The 24591-nt window shown below is 38.3% G+C and overlaps 3 protein-coding genes across 3 annotated transcripts; 2 read left to right on the top strand and 1 right to left on the bottom strand.

Annotated features, from left to right (window-relative positions):
- Positions 1-8619: 8619 nt before the first annotated feature.
- LOC100944233 (olfactory receptor 51I2-like) lies at positions 8620-9564 on the top strand. Its single transcript, XM_003780999.1, has one exon. The coding sequence runs from the start codon at positions 8620-8622 to the stop codon at positions 9562-9564; it is 945 nt and encodes a 314-aa protein (XP_003781047.1).
- A 10494-nt stretch (positions 9565-20058) lies between these two features.
- Positions 20059-21009, top strand: OLFR639 (olfactory receptor 51I2). The gene has a single exon (XM_003781447.1). It carries the CDS (start codon positions 20059-20061, stop codon positions 21007-21009), a length of 951 nt encoding a protein of 316 aa, XP_003781495.1.
- A 2594-nt stretch (positions 21010-23603) lies between these two features.
- OLR136 (olfactory receptor 51J1) lies at positions 23604-24557 on the bottom strand. The gene is given in 3 exon segments (XM_003780998.2): positions 23604-23996; positions 23998-24257; positions 24260-24557. Coding segments are annotated over 3 exon segments (951 nt in total).
- Positions 24558-24591: the final 34 nt, after the last annotated feature.

The raw sequence follows: 24591 nt of genomic DNA, 5'->3' as shown, positions 1-24591 counted from the left end.
TAAATCTTTACCAAAAGTGTGTGCTAACAAGAATAGTTTTTTTCTGTAATCAAAAAAAAAAATACAAGACAATAAGTTTGAAACAATAGAACACTTTATGAATGAATGATATGCCTGATGTCAATACTGCTAATTCCACCTGATCTCTTCATTTATCTGAGCTAAAGAGAACAGTCATTTAAAATCTCTTGGAGTTCATTTTACCAACTTCAAAGTAATAGTGACAACATATTTTTTTTTTTTTACTGCTTTATTGAGATATGGTTAAACATACAAAAGTTTCTTCAAATTTAACGTGTACAATGGGTTTGAACCTAAGTGTGCAGCCATGAAGCCAATATCACCAAAATATATGCCATAAACATATTAACATATTGATCATCTCTAAATATCCCTCTCTCTCTTTCCCCCTTCCTTCTCTTCTTTCTTTTTGACATTAAGAACACTTAATGTAAGATCTACTTTCTCAGCAATTTTTAAACATACAATAATGATATTGTTAACTATAATCACTCTGTTATACAGTAGTTCTCTATTACTTATCCATCTTGCATAAGTAAAACTTTGTACACTTTAGCCAATGACTTCCTATTTTGGGTGGCTTATTTTGTGTCAGTTAAAGTACAAATTTAATTTAATTTTATTTATTTTAGTACTTAAAAAATATCTTTATCTTATATTAGCAAACCTATGGTGTGGGTAAAAATACTATTCTTGTTTTACAGCTGAAGAGACTGAGGCACACAAAACAGATTGAGTAATTTATATGCTTCTTCAGCAGTATTCAACTAGGAAGTGGTAGATCAGGAGGTGAACCCACAGTCTGACTCTCAAGTCCAAGACTAGTATGATTTTGAGTTGGTGACAACATTGTGAAATGTCTTGCAATTTTTGATACTTCTCCTTTGGCTTCTTCAGCTAACACACCAATAATCTTATGATAATTTAAGCTAGAGATCTACAAGATAGCAGATCATAATGCAGGAACATTCATTCCTTTAGTGAGGACTTATTGAACACTAACAACACTCCAGACCCCATACTAGGAAGTAAAGAAAGCCTTGGGGGAAGTAGAAAGTGACTTATCCTCTGATTATCCAGTTGTGGCTATACAGCATAATGGTTAAAATTCAGTTAACAGTTCTGTTATTGTTTGTTTTGTGACTATGGAAAATTTGGTTAACTTGCTATGTTTCTGTTTTTCTTATATGCAAAATATAGCTGATAAGGGAATCTGTTTCATAAGACATTTGTGGAATTTAAATAAATTAGTAGAGTTAATCAACACATAAAGCTTTTAAGAAGTACACATGAATGTTAATACTGGGGAAAAATAGTTACAATTCAGAGAGTTTAAAAAGTAATGATCACTGTTGTCCTATATCGAAAAAGGAATCTCTAACACAAACTATCAGACCAGAGAGTTTTCACTAGTGCACATTACCTTAAATTTATTCAGGTAGAAAAATAAATCAGACATCTGACAAAGGCTTTATACCAAAGAATGAAGAGGAATCTAGTTTCATTTTGCTCATCTTTAATCATCAGAGAAATGCAAATCAAACCACTTTGAGATATCATCTAACTCCAGTAAGAGTGGCTCATATAACAAAATCCTGAAACTACAGATGTCGGTGTGGGTGTGGAGAAAAGAGAACACTTCTGCACTGCTGGTGGGAATGCAAGTTAACACATCCCTTTTGGAAAGAAATATGGAGAATACTCAGGGATCTAAAAGTAGGCATTCCATTGATTCTGTAATTCCTCTACTAGGTGTATATCTAAAAGACCAAAAATCACTTTATAACAAAGATATTTGCACCAGATTGCTCACTGAAGCTCAATTCATAATAACCAAGTCATGGAAGAAGCCCAAGTGCTCATTGACCCATGAATGGATTAATAAATTGTGGTATATGTATACCATGGAATATTATGCAGCCTTAAAAAAGATGGAGACTTTACCTCTTTTAAATTTACATGGATGGATTTGGAACATATCCTACTTAGTAAAGTATCTCAAGAATGGAAGAAAAAATATCCAATGTACTCAGTACTCTTAAGAAACCAACTTATAATCACTCACACTTCCTTATGAAGAATAGATCACAACTATGGCCCAGGATGAAGGAGAGAGGAGAGAGGCTGGGAGGGGAGGGAGGAGGTCAGATCAAGGAAGGGTGAATGGTGGGATCACTTCTATTGTGCATAATGCAAGGGTACATGTTAGATCTATTACGTATAGAGTATAAATATCTTAAGACAATAATTAAGTAAATGAGATGAGGTATATATTAACCAGTGTGATGTAAATGCTCCTAATTCTATATGACACCAGTACATAAATGCATTAATGTATACATGATCTATGTGTTTATGATTTAATAAAAAACAGTAAGAAAAATATACAAAAAAAAAAATAAAAAGACCCAAGTGTGGACCATTCTGCAAGGTGGTATTTTGAGGCTGGTCAATATCTAGATACAGTGACAAAGAAACAAAGGTTGAGTAGGTGTGTGGAAGTCACATGTACATACCAGGTGATCCATCCAATTGTGCAAAAACTTGAGGAAGGAACACTGGTGCTGTTATGCTTATAGTACTGGTTATGGAAAAATATTAGCTGCACGCCTAATATTTACTAGACATCATATTTGTTGCTTTGAATATATTAAAAATAAGATAGATATAGATCTATCTTTGTGAAATTTAAACACTAACATGGGGGAGAAATCTTAAACACATATTTTTTTTCATTTATATTAGATTATTTAATCACAACTCAAAGATACTAGAAAAGATTGGCAGAGAATGTTGTATAAGTATTTATTAGTAGAGCCTTACCCAGGATAGGGGGTTAGAGAAACCCTCCATAGAGCAGTGATGTTTAAATGAGAGATGATAGATAAGTAGGAAAAATGCATGGACAAAAGCCTTCAAGTCATGGGAAGTAGCACCATGAAGGCCTTAAAGTAGGAACAAACCTTGTAAATTCAAGGAACTAAAAGGTCTTTATGATTGAAACAGAAAAAAAAAAAAAAAAAAGAGGAGAACGACTCAACAGAGTTAAAAAGGAAGGCAGAAGCTATAGCACCAGGGTCCTATGACGTATGAAAGTTTGGACTTTATTATACTGGAAATACAAATGATGTGAGGAAGTTTTACTTACTATTACTATAACGTGAAAATGGATCAGGAAATGCGGAGTAATGTGATGTAATCAGTTAAGATGATGTTGAAATGTTTATATTTAAAGAGTGTGGAACTGGAAAGAGGTTAATAAGATAGAAAGATATTCAGGTGGGGGAACTGAAAGGATATAACATGTATGCAAATAAAGTTCCTGAGTCTACTACTTGTTATTTATTGAGGTCTCTCCTTTTTTCCTCTGGTCATTTCTAATTTATCTTTCAGGTCTCCATCTAAACTAATCTTCTGTACTATTTTAGGTCTCCTCCTTTAAAGTGGTTTCTGTTCCTAGCACCCTAAACCTCTTCTCTGAGAGAGGTTATGCCTGTACATTAACCCATACAGTTATTTGTTCAGCCTGTTGTCCCATCACTGTGAGAGCAGAAGGAAGGTTTGTCCTGCTCACGGTTGTGGCTCAGCATTTCCGTCAGTGTGATTGTGTCTCTCAAGGATGAGTTCACTTTAACCAACATGATAACGTAGACATGTGATATTACTCATTTGGAATGAGAAAAAGAACTATTGAAAAACTATTAGGAAAAAATTATTTCGTCAACTTCTAAAGCACATTCTTCCTGCTGATAGACACATAATTATTGCTGTATAAAGAAGGAATAGGAGACAAAGGGACCTAATTATATGATTTAAAGTGGTCATGTCTTAGGTTCAGATGGATAAATATCAATCTCCAAAACCACAGTGTGTCAGCGTCTTAATCCCTGGTGCTCAGTGAGCTGCCTGTGTCTTCTCCTTGGGAGGGTGTGCTGGGGGCTGCTTCATGTCTCTTTCTTTCTTTGCTTTCATCTCCTCCTTCAGTTGGTGACGTTGTGACTGTGAGGAGCATATTCATTTATAATTCTGTTTTTCTGTCATTGTGGATTGGAATCTTGGGTCACCCAGTAATTTTATGACGTGACAAGCTTCATAATCTTTCTGACTCACATATTTTATATACTAAAGGTCGATAAGATTTAACCAATAGCCTTTGTGAGTATTAAATAATGTTTGTGGAGATTTTAGTAAGTTTATGGAACACAGCATCTGCTCAGTGAATGGTGGCTATTTTTCATATCCTATATTCATAATCAGATTAAATCAGCCAAAACTTAAATCTCTAAGAATCATTAGTTTTTATAAAGGTATCTTTTTAAATCTTCCATTTCTATATCTTGTGATTGACTTACTGATTAATTCTAAGAAACCAGACATCTTTTTCTCCTTTCCAAGGAATAAAAGGTCTTTACCCTTAATACCCCCCCCTTATTCCTGCACATGCATTTATGCACGCTCACACACAAATTCATATGCATGCAAATACAGACACGACAAGAAAACAGTAGCACAAGCCTTCAGAGACACTAAATTCTCATCATGTTTGGCATTCTTCTACATAAATTTTAAAACAATTTATAATTTAAACCCTAATGTAGGCGTAAAGAAGTTCTATAAAGTTTTGGTTTTTTTGAGAAACTTTGCTATTTAAAAAAGTACCTCACATTTTATTTAACTATCTAATGATCAAAATATCTAAAACATATGTGAAGTCTATGAAGGTTTTACTTTTCTGATGTTCTAAATGTACATGCTTACTCTGACTATTAAATAATGCAGTCGTCATTTTAGGAATAATAAAATGTATTAACGAGGTTTTCTCTGACAATTAAATGAACTAAGTTATAGCAAAGAACCTAGTAGAGTCATAAACACTTAGCTGATGCTCAGGAAATAAACAGCACTCATCCTTTGTTTTTTAGCCCTGGAAATGAGGATCAGCGTGGTCACTGGGGATAATTTGGGTCTGCATTGGGACACATATATCCAAGTTCTGACTCTATAAATAATTGTGCATACCAGCAAGCTTATTACCCCTAAGAGTCATCTCAAATGCTTCATTCTAAATGTGTGGGTGTGATAAGAGATGGCCTAAAAATGCTCCAGTTTTAAGGCCAGTACATTAGTGTCTGGGACATCTTCCTGCCCTCAGAGCTCCTGGAACTTTCACTTTCTGACAAGTTTTTGACTTTCAAATTCTTTCTGACAGATGAAAAACTGACAAGTCCTTGGGGGTATTTCTTGTTTAATAGGCACGTATGTCATAAAACTATCCGGATACATGGAAATTTATAACTCATTTTACAAATGGGAACTTTAAAACTTGAACTAATCAAATAGTGTTCTTAATGACATTCATTTAGACAGGGAAGGAGGTGGTTTTGAATACAAGTCTGGCTGTGTGGGTTACAAATTGTCCACATTTGACAAAACTGAGGGGCCTCCCTCAGTGCAGGACCTACTGTATTAACACCAGTACAGTTCTGGGAAAACCAAGATGATCACCCTATATGCCAACCTAAGGAATTAGGCTTTTGTTGGTTATGCCATTTTATATCTTGAAATCCATGTGAGTTGTGGCATAGTTAGTGGAAAGCCCTGATCTGAAAATCAGTGAGAATCAGTGGGTCTGAGATTCAGTCTAGCTCTGTTGTTGACTTACTGGGCTAAAGTTTTTCTATTAAAAAAGTCATTTTTTTCCTATTAAAAAATTCATAAGTTTTTCTATTAAAAAACTCATGTTGTTCATTCCAGGACAACCAAGTTCTTACTCTTAATTTTTTTGAAACCTCTAAGGGGGACAAGTAAGAGTACACAGAATAGCCTTCCACCTGAGATTTCTCACATTCCCAGTCACACAGCTACCTCTCCAGGGGACTCTTAAGATAGAGCATTATAAAGCTCAGAGCAGGGAGTAGGTGGAGTCTGGTAGTGAGGCTCAGTGCAGAGTGAGTGCCCATGGCATTTCTCCCCTCAGTGGACTTTTCACCTACCTCTTCTCCTATCCTCCAAAACTACTCTGTGGAGGTAAGTGGGGAATCTTAGCTCTTTCCACACAAAGGCCCTCAGGAACCTCATTCATTGCTCAAAATCCTACAGTGATTGTGTATAAGCTTTTGAGAAAGTAGAGGTCATTTGTGATGTTTTTTATTCCCCTGCACCCCACTTCTGTTCTCATGCTCATACTCCCCATCTACAACTGTTGGTGCCTGAAATCTCACTATCCTGGCCTCAGTGTCAGGACTTTACTCTGTGGTTCCCAGCATGCAGAGACTTGGCTCAGAGGGTGCCTCAGATGCTCTTGATTGGTATAGATGTTTCAGTGTGATTAACTCGTACTCCAGATGTTGTTAAAGAGTGAATAGAAAGTTGACACAAAAGGAGAGTGCTTCTTTTTTCTGAGAAACAGAAAATGTAAAGACAGTTTTGGGACAGGACAAGGAACTCTCAGCCCTTAAATATCCCTAATCATCACAGTTTTCTTGGTTACCATTTATTCGTTATATGCTTTGAACTTGGGATCTGAATAAACATAGATATTTTACTCTACATTCCTTTTCTATTCTATAGATGTGAAGCGAAGGTAACCAAATTCATATGGTATGTGGCAAATTACAACTAAATTGAGTTATTAGAATTGAAGAGTTGTTTTAGTTATCTGAATTATTTTATACTTAAAAATATTGCTCTTGCTTTAGTATCTTTTTTCTTAAGATAGTTTAATTTTAAAAATTAAAATCAGAACTAATAATCTCTGAGTTCTGGTCTAGGGCTCTGTATGCTCATTCTCTTGCTTATGCCTTGAAGATAAAAAGAGAAGAAACACAGAAAATCATGGGGGCTTAAAACTTATTGAGGGAGAAATGTACTAATCAAATAAGCAAATAAATAGATAATAATGCATTGTAATCTAAAGTGTGATAGGAAGAGCTACAAAGGAAACATTCACAAGGCTGTACAATAGGGAACACCAGGAACAGAAAGGTGATGAAAGAATGATTAAAATTATTGGAAGATGACAAGCTCCCAAGTAGTGCCACTGCTTCTGCATGTCTTGGTAAGGGCTTCAATTGTTATTTAAATTGTGGTTTCAAAAGGTTATGGGCACCATTTGGAGATTTTCAGTAGGAGTGTGGTATCTATATATATGTACATGTATAATAAACATATAATTTGGCTGGTTCATGGAGAATGGATTAGAGACAAGAATGAGCAAGCTGGATAAACAGTCTGGAATGGACTGGAGTGATCCTGGTTACAGGTGAAGGCTGCAGTTGGAAGTGAGATAGAGAGGAGAAATCAGGGTTGAGAGTATAATGAACAGGTAACAGCAGATGAATAGACTTGAGAATGGGACAGGATAAGCCATGTTAAGGATGCCTCCCATGTTTTTCTGGCACGAACACCTGGACAGATAATGAGGTGATGGCAATGAAAACCAAGCCTGGTAATTGACAGAGAATTCATAACCTTGCATATGTTACACTTGAGATGCCAGGAAAGGGATGCATGAATCCATAGCAAGAAGAGAAGCCTGGGCAGGAGACATAAATTTGGGATCCATTGATTTGAAGTGGGGAGGAAATTATGAGTAGAAAATGAGTTTGAGAATATTAGGTGTAAAAAGGAGCAGAGAAGTGGATGATTACTAGAAGGACATCAAGGGGCAATAAAGATGTTTACTGTTGTTTGTTTCTTTCTTTCCTATGATGATAATTCCTGAAATTGATCCTGAGAGAGGAGGAAGTGGTAGTGAAGGGACATATTTGAATGCTGCCAGGAGTGATCTAAACCCCTGATTCTCAAACTTGGCTAGCTATTAGAAATGTCTGGAAATTCAAACAAATGCTGATTCCTGAGTTTCACCTGCAGAAATTTCTATTTAATTGGTATGGGTTTTGTTTGAGCAGAGATTTTTTAAAAGCTTTTCCAGGGGGTCTAACACAAAGCAATCGAGAGTACTCAGTCTAAACCGAGAATAAAATGTGAACATATAGGAAAGAAGCAAAAATGATCCTCTGTGGGGAATAATGAGATTGTGGATTCTCAGTGCACAAAGGAGGGGCCCAAGCAACAAAGAGAAGATGAGGAACCAGAGTGATGCTCAAGCAGCGGCAAGAAAGGAGAAGCAGCACAGAATATGAACAAAAGTGTCATCACTTACATGATAGGGTGTACATCAGTAGGCAGAGATTAAGTAAAACTTCACAGAGGGCATATCGTACCTCACTTATTGAATAGTCTCATGGCTAAAAACAGGTAGAGAGAAAGGAAAAAGGGAAAAACACTTTTCATCATGAGTGAAAGATTTGAATCTATATAAAAATGTAACACAGAGGGAATAGGGGATAATGTCTATAAATGTGTTAAGAGATTTCAAGGGGCAAGGATCTGGAGCCCATAACAGATCTACTGCCATATTGTAAAGGTTCTGAAATATAAGCTGATTATTTCTTACTGTCATGATCTTTGCATTGGAATCTAAGCATCATGTCTCTCCTATCCTGAGACACCATCTACCCCTGGTCTTCCTTTCTTCCACTGTCTGACCTCCATTCACTCTGGTTGCATTTCCCCAAAGGTCACTCAGAAGCCATGATGGGGAGCTTTGAGACCAACATCTCAAGTGCCACCAGCTTCACACTAACAGGGTTTCCAGAGATGAAGGGTCTAGAGCCTTGGCTGGCTGCCCTCCTCCTGCTGCTTTATGCGATCTCCATCCTTGGCAACACCCTCATCCTCTTTATCATAAAGGAAGAGCAGAGCTTGCACCAGCCAATGTACTATTTCTTGTCTCTTTTGTCTGCTAATGACCTGGGTGTGTCCCTTACTACATTGCCTACTGTCCTGGCTGCTATGTGTTTTCATGCCCCAGCAATTGGTTTTGATGCCTGCCTGGCCCAGATGTTCTTCAACCACTTTTTCTGCTGGACAGAGTCTGGGATCCTGCTGGCCATGAGTTTTGACCGCTGTGTGGCCATCTGCAACCCCTTGCGCTATTCCACAGTGCTCACTGACACCCGTGTGGCCCATATGGGCACATCCATCATCATCCGCAGCTTCTGCTTGGTCTTCCCATTTCCTGTCCTCCTGAAGAGACTGCCTTTCTGCAGGGCCAATGTCCTGACCTATTCCTACTGCCTGCACCCTGACCTGATCCGTCTTCCCTGTGGAGACACAACCATCAACAGCATATATGGCCTGTGTGTTGGCATTTCTACCTTTGGTATAGATTCAGTGCTTATATTCCTCTCCTATGTGCTCATTCTACACTCTGTGCTGGCCATTGCCTCCCAGAAGGAGAGGCTTAAGACACTCAACACATGTGTGTCACATATCTGTGCTGTGCTAATCTTCTATGTGCCCATGATTAGTTTGTCCATGGTCCATAGATTTGGAAAGCATGCCCCTGAGTATGTGCATAGGTTAATATCCCTGGTCTATCTCTTAGTGCCTCCAATGCTCAACCCCATTATCTATTCTATCAAGACGAAGGAGATTCGCAGGAGGCTACACAAGATGTTAATGATACCTAAGCTCTGATTAGGGAACAGCCTCTGGGAAATCCAAGTGTCTTAGGAGTTTTTTGTTATTGCTGATGTTGGACTATGCATTGGAGCCTTTTGATCTCCTTTTAGATGAGAATCTACAATTGGATACCTGCCACTGTGGAATTGTCTGGCTACAACCTCTAACTCAGAATATTATGCTCCACTACATTATAATCAATCATGTAACAAGCTGCACAAATGACTACTCTCAGGTTCTACCAGAAAGAAGGTCTTAAGTTTAATCCTTTTTGTCCTAATATACTAATAACAACTATGCTTTGAAGTAAATTTCAGAAGCAGACAAAAATTAATGTATAAACTAATTATATTATGCTCTAATTGGGGGTTACTTGAGATCATAGATATTTATTGGCGCAAAAATAGAGACATAGACATATGGAACTGAATAGAAAATTAAGAGATGAAACCAGTGTTATCCATGAAATTTTAAAGGAATAGTCACTTTGAATATATTTTCACTTTAAAAATGATCATATTGAGTATCCTTAAACTTTAAAAATATAGGATGAAAGCCTACTCCAAATAGTCTGCTCATGTCACATCATAGGATAGGATCAAAAACTGCCAAGTAGAAGCCTTCTACAGACGGACCCTTTTGGAGAGAGCACTGTAAATCTTGAGGGGACTGAAAAGAGACACTCAAAGTGAAGGAGATGGGATGGGGAGCTCCACTTGCTCAAATTGGAAGGTACCTGTGGAGACCCATACACATGGGGATGGTTTCAAGAAAGAATCCTAGGGCCACACACTCACTATACAAACACTGCAAATGGAGCTATGGGAGTCCCCATCATCACTGTCACAAGTCCTCATACATAGTTCAGAATGATAAAAGCCATACATGACCAGCCCACAGCCAACGTTATACACAGTAGTGAATGGATAAAAGTTGAAAACATTCCCACTAAGAAAGGGAATAAGACTAAGGTGCCCACTATCACCACAGCTATTCGACATAGTACTGAATGCCCTCATCAGAGCAATCAGACACGAGAAAGAAATGAATGGCATACAAATCATGAAAGAGAAGGTCTAACTATCCCCTTTCAGGAAGGTAGAAAAGCTATTCTACCCCCACTTCTGATTCCAGACAATCTTCCCACCATCTGGAAATTGTACTTTTTAATACATGGAGACAAAAGGGTATGAGCCTACACTGTACAGTTATGAACAGGAATGAAAGAAAAACATTGAAAACAAAGATTAAACCATAGTCCTTAGAGTCATGTTGACAATAGTGGTCATCTCTCTTTTATTAAAAAGTCTTTTATAAACTAACATTTCACTATCTATCTATGAATATTAGAAACTACACTATGGACTTCAGTGTTTGATAGGTCTTTAATAAAAGGCCTCTCAATCTCAACTATAAAATTGAGATGTCACTTAATATGGCATATGCTTGGGAAGAGTGAGTACTTCTTTAGTACAGAAAATATTTTTTAATTTATAAATATATATGAATGTCATCAAATAAATATTTGTAGCCTGTTTTATTACTGCCTAATAAATATTAATGAATTCTATAATTATCAAACATGTGAAAAATGAATTTTTTATTTGTAAAATTAATTGTATTTGTTTAATCTGGTAAAATAAATATTTTACATAGTATGTTGTCATTTAAGCAAATGATAAGTTACATATATGTTCATAATATTTTTGTATGGAATGAAGGCTGAGATGTTTAATTAAAAAATTATTTTTTGCTGGGTGTGGTGGCTTATGTCTGTAACCCTAGCATCTTGGGAGGCCAAGGTGGGTGGATAGCTTGACCTCACAAGTTCAAGACCAGCCTGAGCAAAAGGAAGACCTCTGTCTCTACTGAAAATAGAAAAACTGAGACAAGAGGATCACTTGAGCCCAAGAATTGTAAGTTGCTGTGAGTTATGATGCCAGGGCATTCTACCCAGGGTGACAGGTGACAGCCCGAGACTCTGTCTCAAAAAACAAAAAACCTATTTTGAAAAAAAATCTAGATCTGATTAAAAATAGAACCAAATTTTCCAGTTTACATGAATAAAGTCTTAGAAATCTTTTTCTTTTCATAATCACAAATTTTTACTTCTACATTATTTGTAAAAATATTCTTACAGGTACTTGAATTCTAAATGTTGAATCATACTTCTTGTTGAATAGAATCATACCTTGTTGAATAATTGACAATGAAGAAGATTTCCAACTAATGCCTATGATGCAGTATGTAAAGTTTTGAATTTGTTCAGTAGGATTTTTTTTGCGTTTCAAATTTAATTTTCTTGCCACTTGCATACCTAGTAAAAAAATTGTTTCTTAATTTTATGATTCTAAAATTTGTGTTAAAATCACATAGTAGATTTTATTTTCACAATAGTATTTCAAATACAGAAAAGGCCACTTGTAACTCTATCAATTTTTAAGTGGTTCAACATTTACAGAAAAATCTATCTCACTCTGAAACCCTGAGCTTGGATATTAAGACTAATAAAAATGTTGACTCTTAACCATGGTTGTTTATTGCTTGTTTTTCATTGTAAAAATATAAATTTTCTCCCAGAATGCTGATTTCTTCTAGCTGTCATCATGAGATGTTTGCCTTAAATACAAAGCTCTGTGCTTCTCAATGTTTATTCTGTTCTCTCACTGTTTATATCACCACTTATTATATATCCACTACTAACTAACTCCCCTCATCCTGCAGCCTCTACAAGCATGGTGAAACTTTGTAAGCAGGCATTTAAAAGGAATGTGTAGTTACTAATCAAATCCCAGGAGGTCCTGACATAGCCCTCCCATATCTCTTCAGGTAGTTTTTGCTCACAAACCTTAATGACTACATCCCATAATCTTCAAGTCCTCAAATCTAGAACTGTACTTGGCACATTGCAAGGTTCAATAAATATTGTTAAATGAATAAATAAATGAATGAGTTATTGTGGGCTTATGTAAGAAAATAAACACAACAAGCAAGCACACAAACACACCAAAAACAGTTTGATGGGAAAGGGGAAAAAATACTTTACCACCATAATTATATCCACTCCCCCAAATTGTCTCCATGTTGTTTTAGACCTGGGCTTGAGAGATCAATTCGTTCTGTAAGTCTTTTAAAATAAAGCCTGTCATGACCATTGATTTGGGTAAATGATACATACTCCCTAAATTTATGGGAAGTTTTGGCTGAGGATTATACTTTACCTTTAAGAGTTTTGGAGGTTTATGTAAATTTCAATGAAATAGCAAATGTTTAGGTATCACCTGACACCCTAATTATATGTGTACAGATCAAACCAACTAAGATATATGATCATACAATAAACAATTTATTCCCTCTACTTATTTTCTTTTATATATATTTGATGAATAAGTCTCCTGTGCTTAATGGAAGCAAAGGAAAAAAACCCTTAATATTATAAATACAACAAATACAATCATAACCACCCTTACCTACTCCTGGTATGATAAAACCATTAGAACAAATCTTGGTTTCTGATAGTCAGATCAAATTACTGCTCGTTTAGTAGTCCTTCTCTTCCCATGCAGAGGGTAACTCATTCTTTGAAAAAGAATCGATTCATTGCTTGAAGTTAGACTACATAAACTGTACTCCTAGGAAATCTGAAAGCATTCAGGATCTAATGTTCTACTCAGCTGCCTGGAGGGCATCCAGTTGCCTGTGCTCAAATGTAGAAGCACCAACAAATAGATCCCTCCTTATCTGAGAATGAAATAGAACAACAGAGGGTTCTAAGTCCAAAGTGCATCAGCACAGTTAGAAAATGTGTCCAGTTCATAATGGAATATGGGATATTCTCCTAATGGGGAAATGCCCTTGCTGTACATAACCCAACTCAGAGGATAAACTGTCTCTGCCTCTGCTCCTGGTTTTCATTTTTACAACAATATTTGAGTGAAGAGAAATTCTTATCCAACTGAACTGCAACTGAAATAGAAAAGAAGTTTTATCCTGGAAGAGCTGATGAGGCCTAGAGTTGGCTTAATTGAGGTAGGGCAGGTCCCTTTTGTGACACTCAGAAAGTGAGGCTGGTGGCCAGTATGGCTAGGGGCCTGAATATACCTTTTCTTCTCTCTAAGCGAATAGTCCATAGATGTTGATAGTAATATCAGAACAAGGAAGCTTCATTATGTTTGGATGTAGGCAGAGTAGGGGTGGAAAAAAAACCCAAAAAACGTTGGACCTGCAGAGAGACAGCTTTTTGATAAGTGTGGGAAGAGGGATGAGGGTGATGAAGTCACAGTTAAACCCATTCCAGCAATGACTTAATTGGTGAGCACAGTGGCACAGTGCAAAGGATCACAAATAGCCACATAGCACTCAACACTCATGGCCAGCAAAATACCCGACTCCATCACAGAGAAGGAGTGAATGAGAAACATCTGGATTAGGCAGGAATCAAAGGCAATAGTTCGGGCATCCAGGCAGAAGGTTCTGAAAACAGTGGGTAGTGTGGCCATGGACCTGGTCCATGGCTGAAGGACAGCATGGACAGGAAGTAGTACATGGGCTCATGTAGTCTGGACTTCACCTGCACAGCCTTCAGGATCACTGTGATTCTACCCAGAGCCACAGCATACATCACACAGAGAGGGCCTGTTAGCCAGGAGTGAGAGCTCTCCAGACCAGGGATACCAGTCAGCAGGAAAAAAGCAGGATGAGTGACATTGAACAATCCCATGGCAGGAATAATTTTGGGTGCTTCTCAGGGCCAGAGCTTCTGATGTGGAGAAATCTAAGAGTTGCACTTACTGGAAGACAAAAAATCTGGAAGTAGGACAAAGCGATGATGTCTGCACGGTTGGAAAGTAACGCACTTATGAAATCACAAGTTTGGGGATAATGCTAGCAAACTTGTTTTCTTCATATTTATAGGCTAAGTTTTCCCTCAATTTCATGAAAGAAGGAAGACAATGATGAATATTTTGATAATGTCAATTTGGTACAAGGAAAGTGTCTAAGCTATATAATCTACAACTTTCATGTGTCTTTTAGGCATCTTTCAATTGAAATATGTTAACTGTAATTCCTAGGTAGTCATGATTAGAGAAAATCAGAAGTTTGTGTCATGAAGAGCTCTTAGAAGCCCTTAAATTTTTCGTGAGAATGTTGTTTAATTCAGATGTATTATTAGTTCATGAGAGTAGTGGATTCAAGAGACCATAAGCCCAGGGCAAAAGTCACGAGGGCCCTTTAAGAAAATCAAGAAACTGTCTTGCTGAAACTGCACCCTTTCCCCAATGAGAGTCTGCTTCACAAGTCACTGGGCAGGCAAGGCTGCCTTGGATGGGGCTGCCCTCTCAGAGAGAGTGAGTGCTTTGGGGGAGATAGGGAAAGCAGAATGTTTAAATGTCTGAAAAGACAGCCAGAGTTGCTCCAGACCAGATAGGGAGAAAAATATCTCTTTTCTTCTGTCCCTTTCTTATGACCAAAAGCATTGGTCTGTCTGAGCACAAGGCTTCCTGAGTATTAATTGTCACTACTGTGATTTGTGTACATTGCCTGATTGGGTTCTTTTCTCACATCCTGCTCCTGGAATGCATTCACAGTCCCATCTTCTGTTTGTGTTAAGATCATAAACCTTAGAGCAATAAAAGTAAAAAGTAAATCCAGCTAATTAACATAGTTAATTAAATAAATAATTTAGTTAGAAAAATGCAAGTGCAACAAGAACCATAATCGTAATTGTTTGCCTTTCTTTGATGAGTTTTATGATTAAAACAACAGGGTATGAAATAAAAATGGAGCTAGCCTGGACTGTAGCTTCTGGGTACGTAATTCCAGTTTGGAGACTGGATTGCTGTGGACAAGTGTGGCTGTGGAGCTTGCAGGAGTTTGTTTCCATCTTCTTCATCACAAGAGGGAATTGGAATTTTATTTTATCTGTGGGGAGAGGGCTGAGTCTCCATGGGAAGTGTTTTAGCTTCTTCTCATCTTCCTATTCCCAAGGTGCGATCTAAGCTCTCTTCTTGCCCCATGGGGAACACAACATCACATTCAGGTGCAGCAGGACCCCAGAGGCTCTGCCCAGGGGAACTCCCACTCAGACACATAAAGGCAGCCTCTGCTCTTAGCTAGTGCCTGCCTGAGGCCCTTTCTGGACCTTTCCTGTGCTCTGACCCTCTGGCTGTCAATCCAAGTGTCACTCCACAAGGCTCTCTCAGGTGAGCTTGTACCTGCCAGTGTCTCCTAGGTGTGTACAGGAGAAGTTTGTCTCCATCTACCATTCTCTTTGTGCTTCCTCATGGTTCTCCCTGACTGCCTCATCATGTTTCTCTATCTGTGAGTGATCTGTCAATGGCTGTGTGTGTTTGCACAGCTGGACAGATTAAAAATCTCCACGTCTCATTTTTACATAGGTTTTCTACAGAAAAAAAAAAATATTTATTTAAATATCCTTGGGGTCACCCAGAGACTGTCTGATAAGGTTGACAGACTCCAGAGCAGCAGTTCTCAACGTGTGGGATGTGACCCACAGGAACTGTATTAAAGAGTCATGGCATCAGGAAGGTTGAGAACCACTGATCTAGAGGTAAACGGCACACGGATGGTCATACAGTAGGGATTAATCATGTGCCTCTTCTTCATTCCATACACACACACACACACACACACACACACACACACACACGGCCATGCCATTTATTATAGAATAGAAGACACCTGGCCAGTCTAAACCCTTAGACCCCAGGGACTTCAACCCCAATTCAGCAGATGGTATCATTCTGTTTCCAGCATTCCCATTAAAGATTATCCACTTTCTGCTCGATCATCTCCACTGGTCAGAAGCTCATTTGTTTATCATGCAGCTTTGACTCCTAGGAAAACATCCTTACAAGAGCCCTAGATTTTCTCCCTGTGATCTCTGCCTCTCACCACCCATCCCTACTCTCTCCCTGTGATCTCTGCCTCTCACCACCCGTCCCTACTCATCTCTATGGCAATCTCCTCTTGTCAACATGGAGCATCACTTGTTTCTGCAACACCCTTTATGTGACTTAGTTCTCTTTACTTTTGACATGTGTTGCAGTAGTTTTAACTCCTATCTGGAGTATGGAACTCAGAACTGAATATACGTCAATCATGGCTTGAGTGTTCTACCCATACTTTTACTTATTAACGATGATTTGAGCATGTCTTTGTGTCAGCATCAAGTGATTTGCTGGAGAAGCAAGGATGATCCAGGCACACGTCTGACTCTAAAAGAGTTCCACATCTCACAGGGGGCACAGAATTATAGATGTAACTTAATAAAATAAGAAAAATTCGGTAAGATAATGCTAAGTCACAGATGAGGAAGTTACTATTTTACTCAAATAGTGTTAGGAAAAGCTGCACATTCTAAATATTTTGTGTTTACACAATGCTAGAAAAAGCTCCCTATTGGACTATTGATTCATATTGACTCTCTATTCATTGGTCATCCTGATAGGAGGTTATATTTGGTAGGGAAATTAGAAATCAGAAACGTTGGGAAGCAGCTGAAGGCATTCAGCACAGCTTACATGAAAAAGGAAGGTGACAGGGTATCATGATTGATACTTCCAATACTACTTACCCTTTTAGGTATTTATTCATCTGGTTATAATATTTATTAAGCATTTGCCATGTATTTCATTCTGTCCTAGTATTGGGTAGTTAATGATACAAGGCAAACACACACACACACACACACACACACACACAAAGAAGTACACATTAACAGTCAGTATCATACATTCTTTGGTGAAGTTTATAATCTAGTAGGGGATACATACATGAAACAAATAATTCAATTAATTATAGATACTTACATAAGAATATAAGAGTTCTGCAAGAAAGTACGTACTATGAACAATCTTCAGGTAATACCTGATTAAGATTAATGTGTCTCTGTGTCTGTAGCTTATTACCTGTGATGTGTAAAGAGCAGTTTAAAGCCCACATGTGAGAAAGCACCTTATAAGTCAGTGAGATCTGACCAGGCAAGATAGTGATTTCAGGATGCGATGAAATCCTCATCATGGATAGTGCTGAATCTGAGGAAGGTTCTCTCTGTGGGTGAAACACTGAATGCTGGTTTCACATTCTAGAGGCCTATCAGGTTGACCAATGAATTAGTAGAGTGCTAAGAAATGTATACATCAAAAGGTCAATAGCTCCTACGTCTTTTTTTTTTTTTTTTTTTTGGCTGGGGCTGGGTTTCAACCCACTACCTCTAGCACATGGGGCTGGCACCCTACTCTTTTGAGCCACAGGTGCCACCCAATAACTCCTACTTCTTAACGTCTGACCCGCAGTTTGCACAGTAGGCTGGAAATAATGTCTGCTATTCAGTCTTTTTTCCTCATGGGGAAATTAAAGATAACCGGCTTCTCCGGCACCTTCTCATCCTTCTTATTTAGGTGACTTCAGCCTCAGAAGGCTGGCTAATGGGTTTCATAGGAAGACCATAAGACTTACCATTGAAAAAACTGGATTCTAGTCTCAGATCAGCCACTGGCTTCAGGCAAATCACTTTATGTGATTGTTATGACACTCCAGTGAGGCAGCTTGGTAGTGAGGCAATTACTCCTCTGGTCACTTTCACTACCCAAAGATAGAGTGAATTTCCTGGGATGATGGTCTCCTGGGGACTAACCTTTTCTTTCCCTCTCCTGGATGTGCTTCCTCACATGGGTCAAGGCTGGTATGCCCAGGGCTTCATTATTACTTCTTACCAAAGATGAAGTTTGGGGAGTGGCAAGCATCCTCTGGTGAGGTTGGTCAGCCTTAGGAGGGATGATTAGATAAAGACCCCAAATGTCCCTACCAAGCCTTTCTCTCCTTTATTTGCACCTTTAAGGAGATGATATGCAATGGTAGTCCCAACCCCAGGCTGCATTTGTGGGTACTACCCTGGAGCACTATGAACAAATCCAAGTTTATTTACAAGAGCTTGAGGATGCTGAAGAGTCCAGCAGATGATAAAACACAAAGAAATGTTTAAGTTTCAGGTCATGAGAGGATTGGGAAGATTTTCTGTAAAAAAAGGTGAAGGGGTTATGAAATGCTTACTATTTTTGTTTTAGTCAAAACAATTGTCATTGTAAAGTAAATGGGACGTTACAAAGTAATTCTGGAATGACCCTCAAGGTTAGGATCACCTGGGGAGCTTTAGAACACATTGATAATTTTGGACACTGTATCCAGAGATTCCAATTTAATTAATACAGTGTACTACCTGAGCACTGGAGTTTTCAAGTTCTCCCAGGTGATACATGAAAGTTGAGTACCTCTTATCTATAAAGTAGTTCAAAGATAAATTTATGAATAAGAGGCACAAGAAAACACATTTCACATGTCAGGAAAGTTGTTAATTTTCAGGGCTGTGCAAAATAGAATGCACAGAGTTTCAGCAGGGCTGGTGCATGAAGAATAAAAAGAGTACTGAATTGCTATTCTTGGGTTATCCTTATTATTATGTTGTACTTGTTTCCACAATCATAGCTTCTTGTGTTCCCTATACTTTCCTCTATCTATTCATTCACTCCAATGGAGCATTCTTACTAAACTCTTTAGATGTAGGGACCATTTCACCAGAACATAAGGTAGTTACAAGGTAAAGAATTGATTCTCAGTATTTCTTTTCTTTTTCTTTTTTTTAAAAATTAAATCATAACTGTACATTAATGCAATCATAGGGTACAATGTGCTTGTTTTATATACAATTTGAAATGTTTTCATCAAACTGGTTAACATAGCATTCACGGTATTTTCTTAGTTATTACATTAAGACATTTATATTCTCGGTATTTCTTACATCCAATATTTTGAGTGAATGAATGAACTCACTATTAGATTACACCTTCTTACTTCTCTATTATTGTTTCTTTAAAGATTTTGCAAATTTAATTTACTATGTTACATTATTTTTATTATGGTGAGTGGGTGTTAGTGAAGAGGGTTTGGTTAATGGGTACCAACATAGTATTAGTTAGAGGGAGTAAGATTTAATGTATGCTAGCAAAGTAAGGTGATGATAGCATTGCATATTTCAAAGGAGTTAGAGGAGAGGACGTGAAATATAATACATTGACATGGTATTTGCTCAAGGTGATGGGTAATCTCAGTTACTTGACTTGATCATTACACATTCTATGTATGTAATAAAATATCAAATGTGCCTCATAAGCATGTGCAAATATGTGTTGTGTATTAATAAAAAACATTGAAAAGTTTTAAGAAAATATCAACATTCTGAAATACCTCCTTTCTGTGCAACATTTTAGGATTCTAGAGTCAGGGGAACAGGAGAGAAGAGGATGTCTATTACTTTTTATTCAGAATGACATCAATGACTCCACCTTCTTTCACCTCCTACCATGTCCTTCAGTTTTTGAGGTGTACTTCTAAGGTAGAAGACCAAAAGGTGGAAGCTAACTTCAGGTTTGCTTTTTTTTTCTCTTTTTTTCAAATGGCAGGTGAAGGTTGATCGCTGCTCTTGGTGGCATGGGAACCGAGAGCAATGGAAGTCTTGATCTTCTGTCTGTCTTCCTGACTGGCATCCCAGGACTGGAGTCTCAACATGGCTGGCTCTCCATCCCTTTCTTCACCATGTACATTGTAGCCATTGTAGGCAACACCCTAATTATGGCAGCAGTTAAGACAGACCCTGCCCTCCATGAGCCCATGTACCTGTTCCTTTCTATGTTAGCTATAACCGAGGTGGGCGTCTCTGTGTCTACACTGCCTACTGTTATGGGCATTCTTTGGCTTGATGCCCAAAAAGTTGACTTCGATGGCTGCCTGGCCCAGATGTTTTTCATTCATACCTTCTCTTGCATGGAGTCAGGAGTCCTATTGGCTATGAGTTATGACCGCTTTGTAGCCATCTACAACCCACTGCGCTATACAGTCATCCTGACCCTGCCCCGTATTATCTGCATGGGTCTGGGCATTACACTGAAAAGTGTGGCACTCATGGCCCCACTCCCAGTCCTTCTGAAGCAACTTCCCTATTGTCACATTAATGTCCTCTCTCACTCCTACTGCCTCCACTCAGACCTGATCCAACTGCCTTGTGCTGATACTAAGCTCAATAGTGTTCTGGGCTTGGCCATTGTTCTGTCCACTTTTGGACTTGATTCACTGCTCATTGTGGTCTCTTATGTGCTTATTCTTTGCACAGTGCTGGGCATTGCTTCTGGGGAGGGACGGTGGAAGGCCCTCAACACATGTGTGTCACATATTTGTGCAGTGCTTATATATTATGTGCCTATGATTGGTGTGTCTGTGATGCATCGTGTTGCCAAGCATGCTTCACCTATGGTCCACACACTCATGTCTAGCATCTACCTGTTTGTGCCACCTGTGCTCAACCCCATCATCTACAGTGTTAAGACCCGACCAATCCAGCAGGGAATTATAAACATGTTCTCCTACAAGAGGGGATTGCTCTGAATTACTTCAAGGGGTTAGGATTATTTTTAAATCTATAAACTGATAATGTTTCTTTTAGGGATAAAACCTTCCATTAGGCATATTCAAGAGAAATAGGAACAAGAAATTCAAAGTGTTGACACAGTCTTGAATCTGAATTATAAGAGTTGATTCCTAAGCCCCTTTTATCTTACATTTTATTGATATAAAAAGGCCTGACAAGTTCTTGATCTCATACTAGAAAAAGTGCTGCATTTCTCATTGCTGACTATCCCCCTTCAAAGTACTACCTTGGGAATCTATTCACTGATGCCAGCACATGGTCAATCTTTCAAAACAATTTTGGAACACTTTTTTTTCTATAAAAGCTGTCTTCCGATTGCCTTTGAAGTCCTGAATGTAATTAAAATGGCTTATTTCAATACTTCCTTTATCTTTGGGTTAAAAACAAAAGTCAGTAGGGGCCAGATTGGGTGAGTAGGGAGGGTGTTCCAGTACAGTTATTAGTTTATTGGCTAAGAACTCCCTCACAGACAGTGCTGTGTGAGCTGGTGCATTGTCATGATGTAAGAGCCCCATCTTTCTCATGATTTTCAGTTAAAATCTTGCTGTTTCTTTATTGATGTTTCATTGGTCTGCTATGCTTCTCACAGCCAGCTGACAATTTTGATGTACAATTGAATGGATTTCTGCAATGTTCTTATCAGTTCTGTTTGTTACTGGTTTCCATGACCTCTTTTTATCAGTGACACTTTATCTCCTCTGAGAAAAATGTTTAATCCATTTGTACACTGCCATTTTCTTCATGGTTTTCACATGTTACATTTAATTTGCATAGAAGCCATCCAAGAGAAAGGACAGTTGCACATAAGGCCCACCAGGACAGGAGTTATGGGAATCTTTGGAATATTGATGGTAGCCAAGAACCTAGGACCTGATGTGATAATAGGCAAGAAATTAGGTTGAGAATAGAAGGAAGCTCAAGATGGATCGAAAAGGAAGTGTGAAATTTAGCAGTTGGGTAGGTATAGAAGAAAAAGTGGAGGTGACTGAAATACTGCTCAGAGAGAGGGAGGAAAACAGGGAAAACTAGAATCAGGTCAGAGACCAAGCAATTAAAGGGAATTGTCACCGTGGTCTAGTGGCCCAGCTGTTTAGAAAAATGAGTATTAAAATATCTATTCAATTTGGAAACACAAATGTCACTGGTAAGCTTTGGAAAGATATTTCAGTAGGTGATAGGAAGAGAAACCAAATTAAAGTGGTTTGAAGGATGAATTATTATGAAGAATCAGCTTTTTTATAAAGGGGGGATAGACTGCCCCCCTAAGGAGTAAATGAAGACTTTTATTCTTTAAATAAATGAATAAAAATGATGACTGAAATGAATGGCTACTAATTTTTGAAGTGTTCTGAGAATGAAAATTGTTTATGTGCTTGTCAGGAAATACATAGCACTAACGGGTTCCCAGAATTGGTGGAGTTTAACAATGTTCACCCAAAAGTGTCCTAAAAAAGGTCATTTAACTCAAGAATTTAGGAAAGAAATGCAAAATAAAATTTAGAAGAAATGGAGAAAATAAAAAAAAATATACTGAATTTTTTAAGTGGAAAAATAAACAGAAGAATTAAATACATTCAAATATTGTTTTTGAAAGAGCCAAAGTAATTAAAAACCCTCTAGCAAATCTAATTGAGATAAAGAAATACAGGAAAACATTTAGAAATGAAATGTAGTAAGAGAGCCAAAAATGTAGAGAAATTATAGAGGCCAGTGAGAGGTCACCATAAAAGAGTAAATAATGGGAACTAGAATGTTCTCTGGGGCTTAAACAAAAAATTAAAAGCTGAGAGGAGGCCACACTGAGAAATGTAGCATCAGAGCATTAGCTCAGAGGAGACATGAGGTATTATTTAAACACGGTGGAAAGAGGTTATGTCTGCTGCCTTATAAAAATTTTATCTTTTTAAAAAATTCAGCTTAATATGAGGGCGCATAAAATTAGGTTACATAGCTTGTTTTTGTAAAGGTAAAGCCTGAGTTGTAGTTGAGCCTTCACCCAGGAAGTACTCCATGTAGCCATGTGACATGATGCAGGAGAGAATGCCAGGGAGGAAGAAAGTTGTCTGGTGAATGCGAGAAGCTGGACACTAAAGCTAAAGCATATAGGTTAGACTTTGATTGAACTGGTAGCATTCTATTCAAATAGTTTATATACAGATTATATTTAATCCTAACCAAAATACAAGTATGTAATATAATTATCATCCACGTCTTACAGAGGAAGAGACTGAGTCAAGGAAAAGTTAAGTGAAGATGAAGGAGTTGCTGTGTTTTCATACAATCCTTTCTGTATTCCTACTCTAGGCATGTAAGGAATTGGGAAAATAAAACCTCATGTTACAAAATATGTTTGAGAATCACCTCATATTTGTGTACTTTCTGCCAAACATTACCCACTCCTTCCTACATCCCACTTCAGTTCACAGCCAGACTATGGAGAACCTCATATTAGACACCACGATTTAAGGTAACATTAACTGTATTAACTGCAAAGCTAAGGTCACCCGTAATTATACAAAGCAAAAACTGCCTGTTTTACTTTGGCCATTAGCTAAACTCTGGGTCTTTTTTTTGATAGCATTTGGACAATGCCATGACATATCTCTTTGGTCTTAATGCTGTAAACAATGGGGTTGACAACAGGTGGGAAAAAGAGATAAGCATTGGCCATCATGACTTGCACCAGAGGAGACACGTGATTTCCAAAGCGGTGCACCATAGACAAGCCAATCATAGGCACGTAGTAGGCGAGCACGGCACAGACATGTGAGCCACATGTGCTGAGTGCCTTCTTCCTCCCTTCACCAGTGGCAATACCGAGCACAGTGTGGAGTATGAGTCCATAGGAGACCACAATCAGCAACGAATCCAACCCGAAAGTGGAAATAACAATGAAAAGCCCATAGATATTGTTAATAGAAATGTTTCCACAAGGCAGATGGATGAGGTTGGGGTGAAGACAATAAGAATGGGAGAGGACATTGTGACCACAGAAGGGTAGGCGCTGGAGGAGAATGGGCAGTGGCGTCATGAGCACAATGCTTTTCAGCCCAATGAGAGCTCCTGCACTGAAGATGCGGGGCAGTGTCAGGATGGCTGTATAGTGCAGTGGACTATAAATGGCCACAAAGCGGTCCACAGACATGGCCAGCAGCACAGCTGACTCCATAATGGAGAAAGAATGGATACAAAACATCTGGAAAAGACATGTTCCAAAACTAATCTCAGTGGCATCAAATAGAAATATGCCTAGCACTGTAGGCAAGGTGGATGCAGAGACCCCAACTTCAGCCAGTGCTAGCATGGCAAGGAAGAGATACATGGGCTGATGTAAGGTGGCCTCTGTTCTGATGACATAGAGGATGGTGCCATTTCCAAGGAAGATTATCATGTACATTAGGCAAAAGGGCACCGATATCCAGTGGTGCTCTGCCTCTAGCCCTGGGATGCCAACCAAAATGAACATCGTAGGTAGGAACTCCAAGGAGCTATTGGAATTTTTCATGTTGAAATCTCATCCCATGGGATCAATACCACCT

The sequence above is a fragment of the Otolemur garnettii genome, unplaced genomic scaffold, assembly GCF_000181295.1.
Source record: "Otolemur garnettii isolate 467f Iridium unplaced genomic scaffold, OtoGar3 scaffold00001, whole genome shotgun sequence".
In the NCBI taxonomy this organism is placed as follows: Eukaryota; Metazoa; Chordata; class Mammalia; order Primates; family Galagidae; genus Otolemur; species Otolemur garnettii.
This window is presented reverse-complemented; position numbering and strand designations above follow the sequence as displayed.

What these genes read in the sequence shown, in the direction of transcription:
- LOC100944233 (XM_003780999.1), top strand. Translation starts at nt 8,620, where the DNA reads ATGGGGAGCTTTGAGACCAACATCTCAAGTGCCACCAGCTTCACACTA.
- OLFR639 (XM_003781447.1), top strand. Translation starts at nt 20,059, where the DNA reads ATGGGAACCGAGAGCAATGGAAGTCTTGATCTTCTGTCTGTCTTCCTG.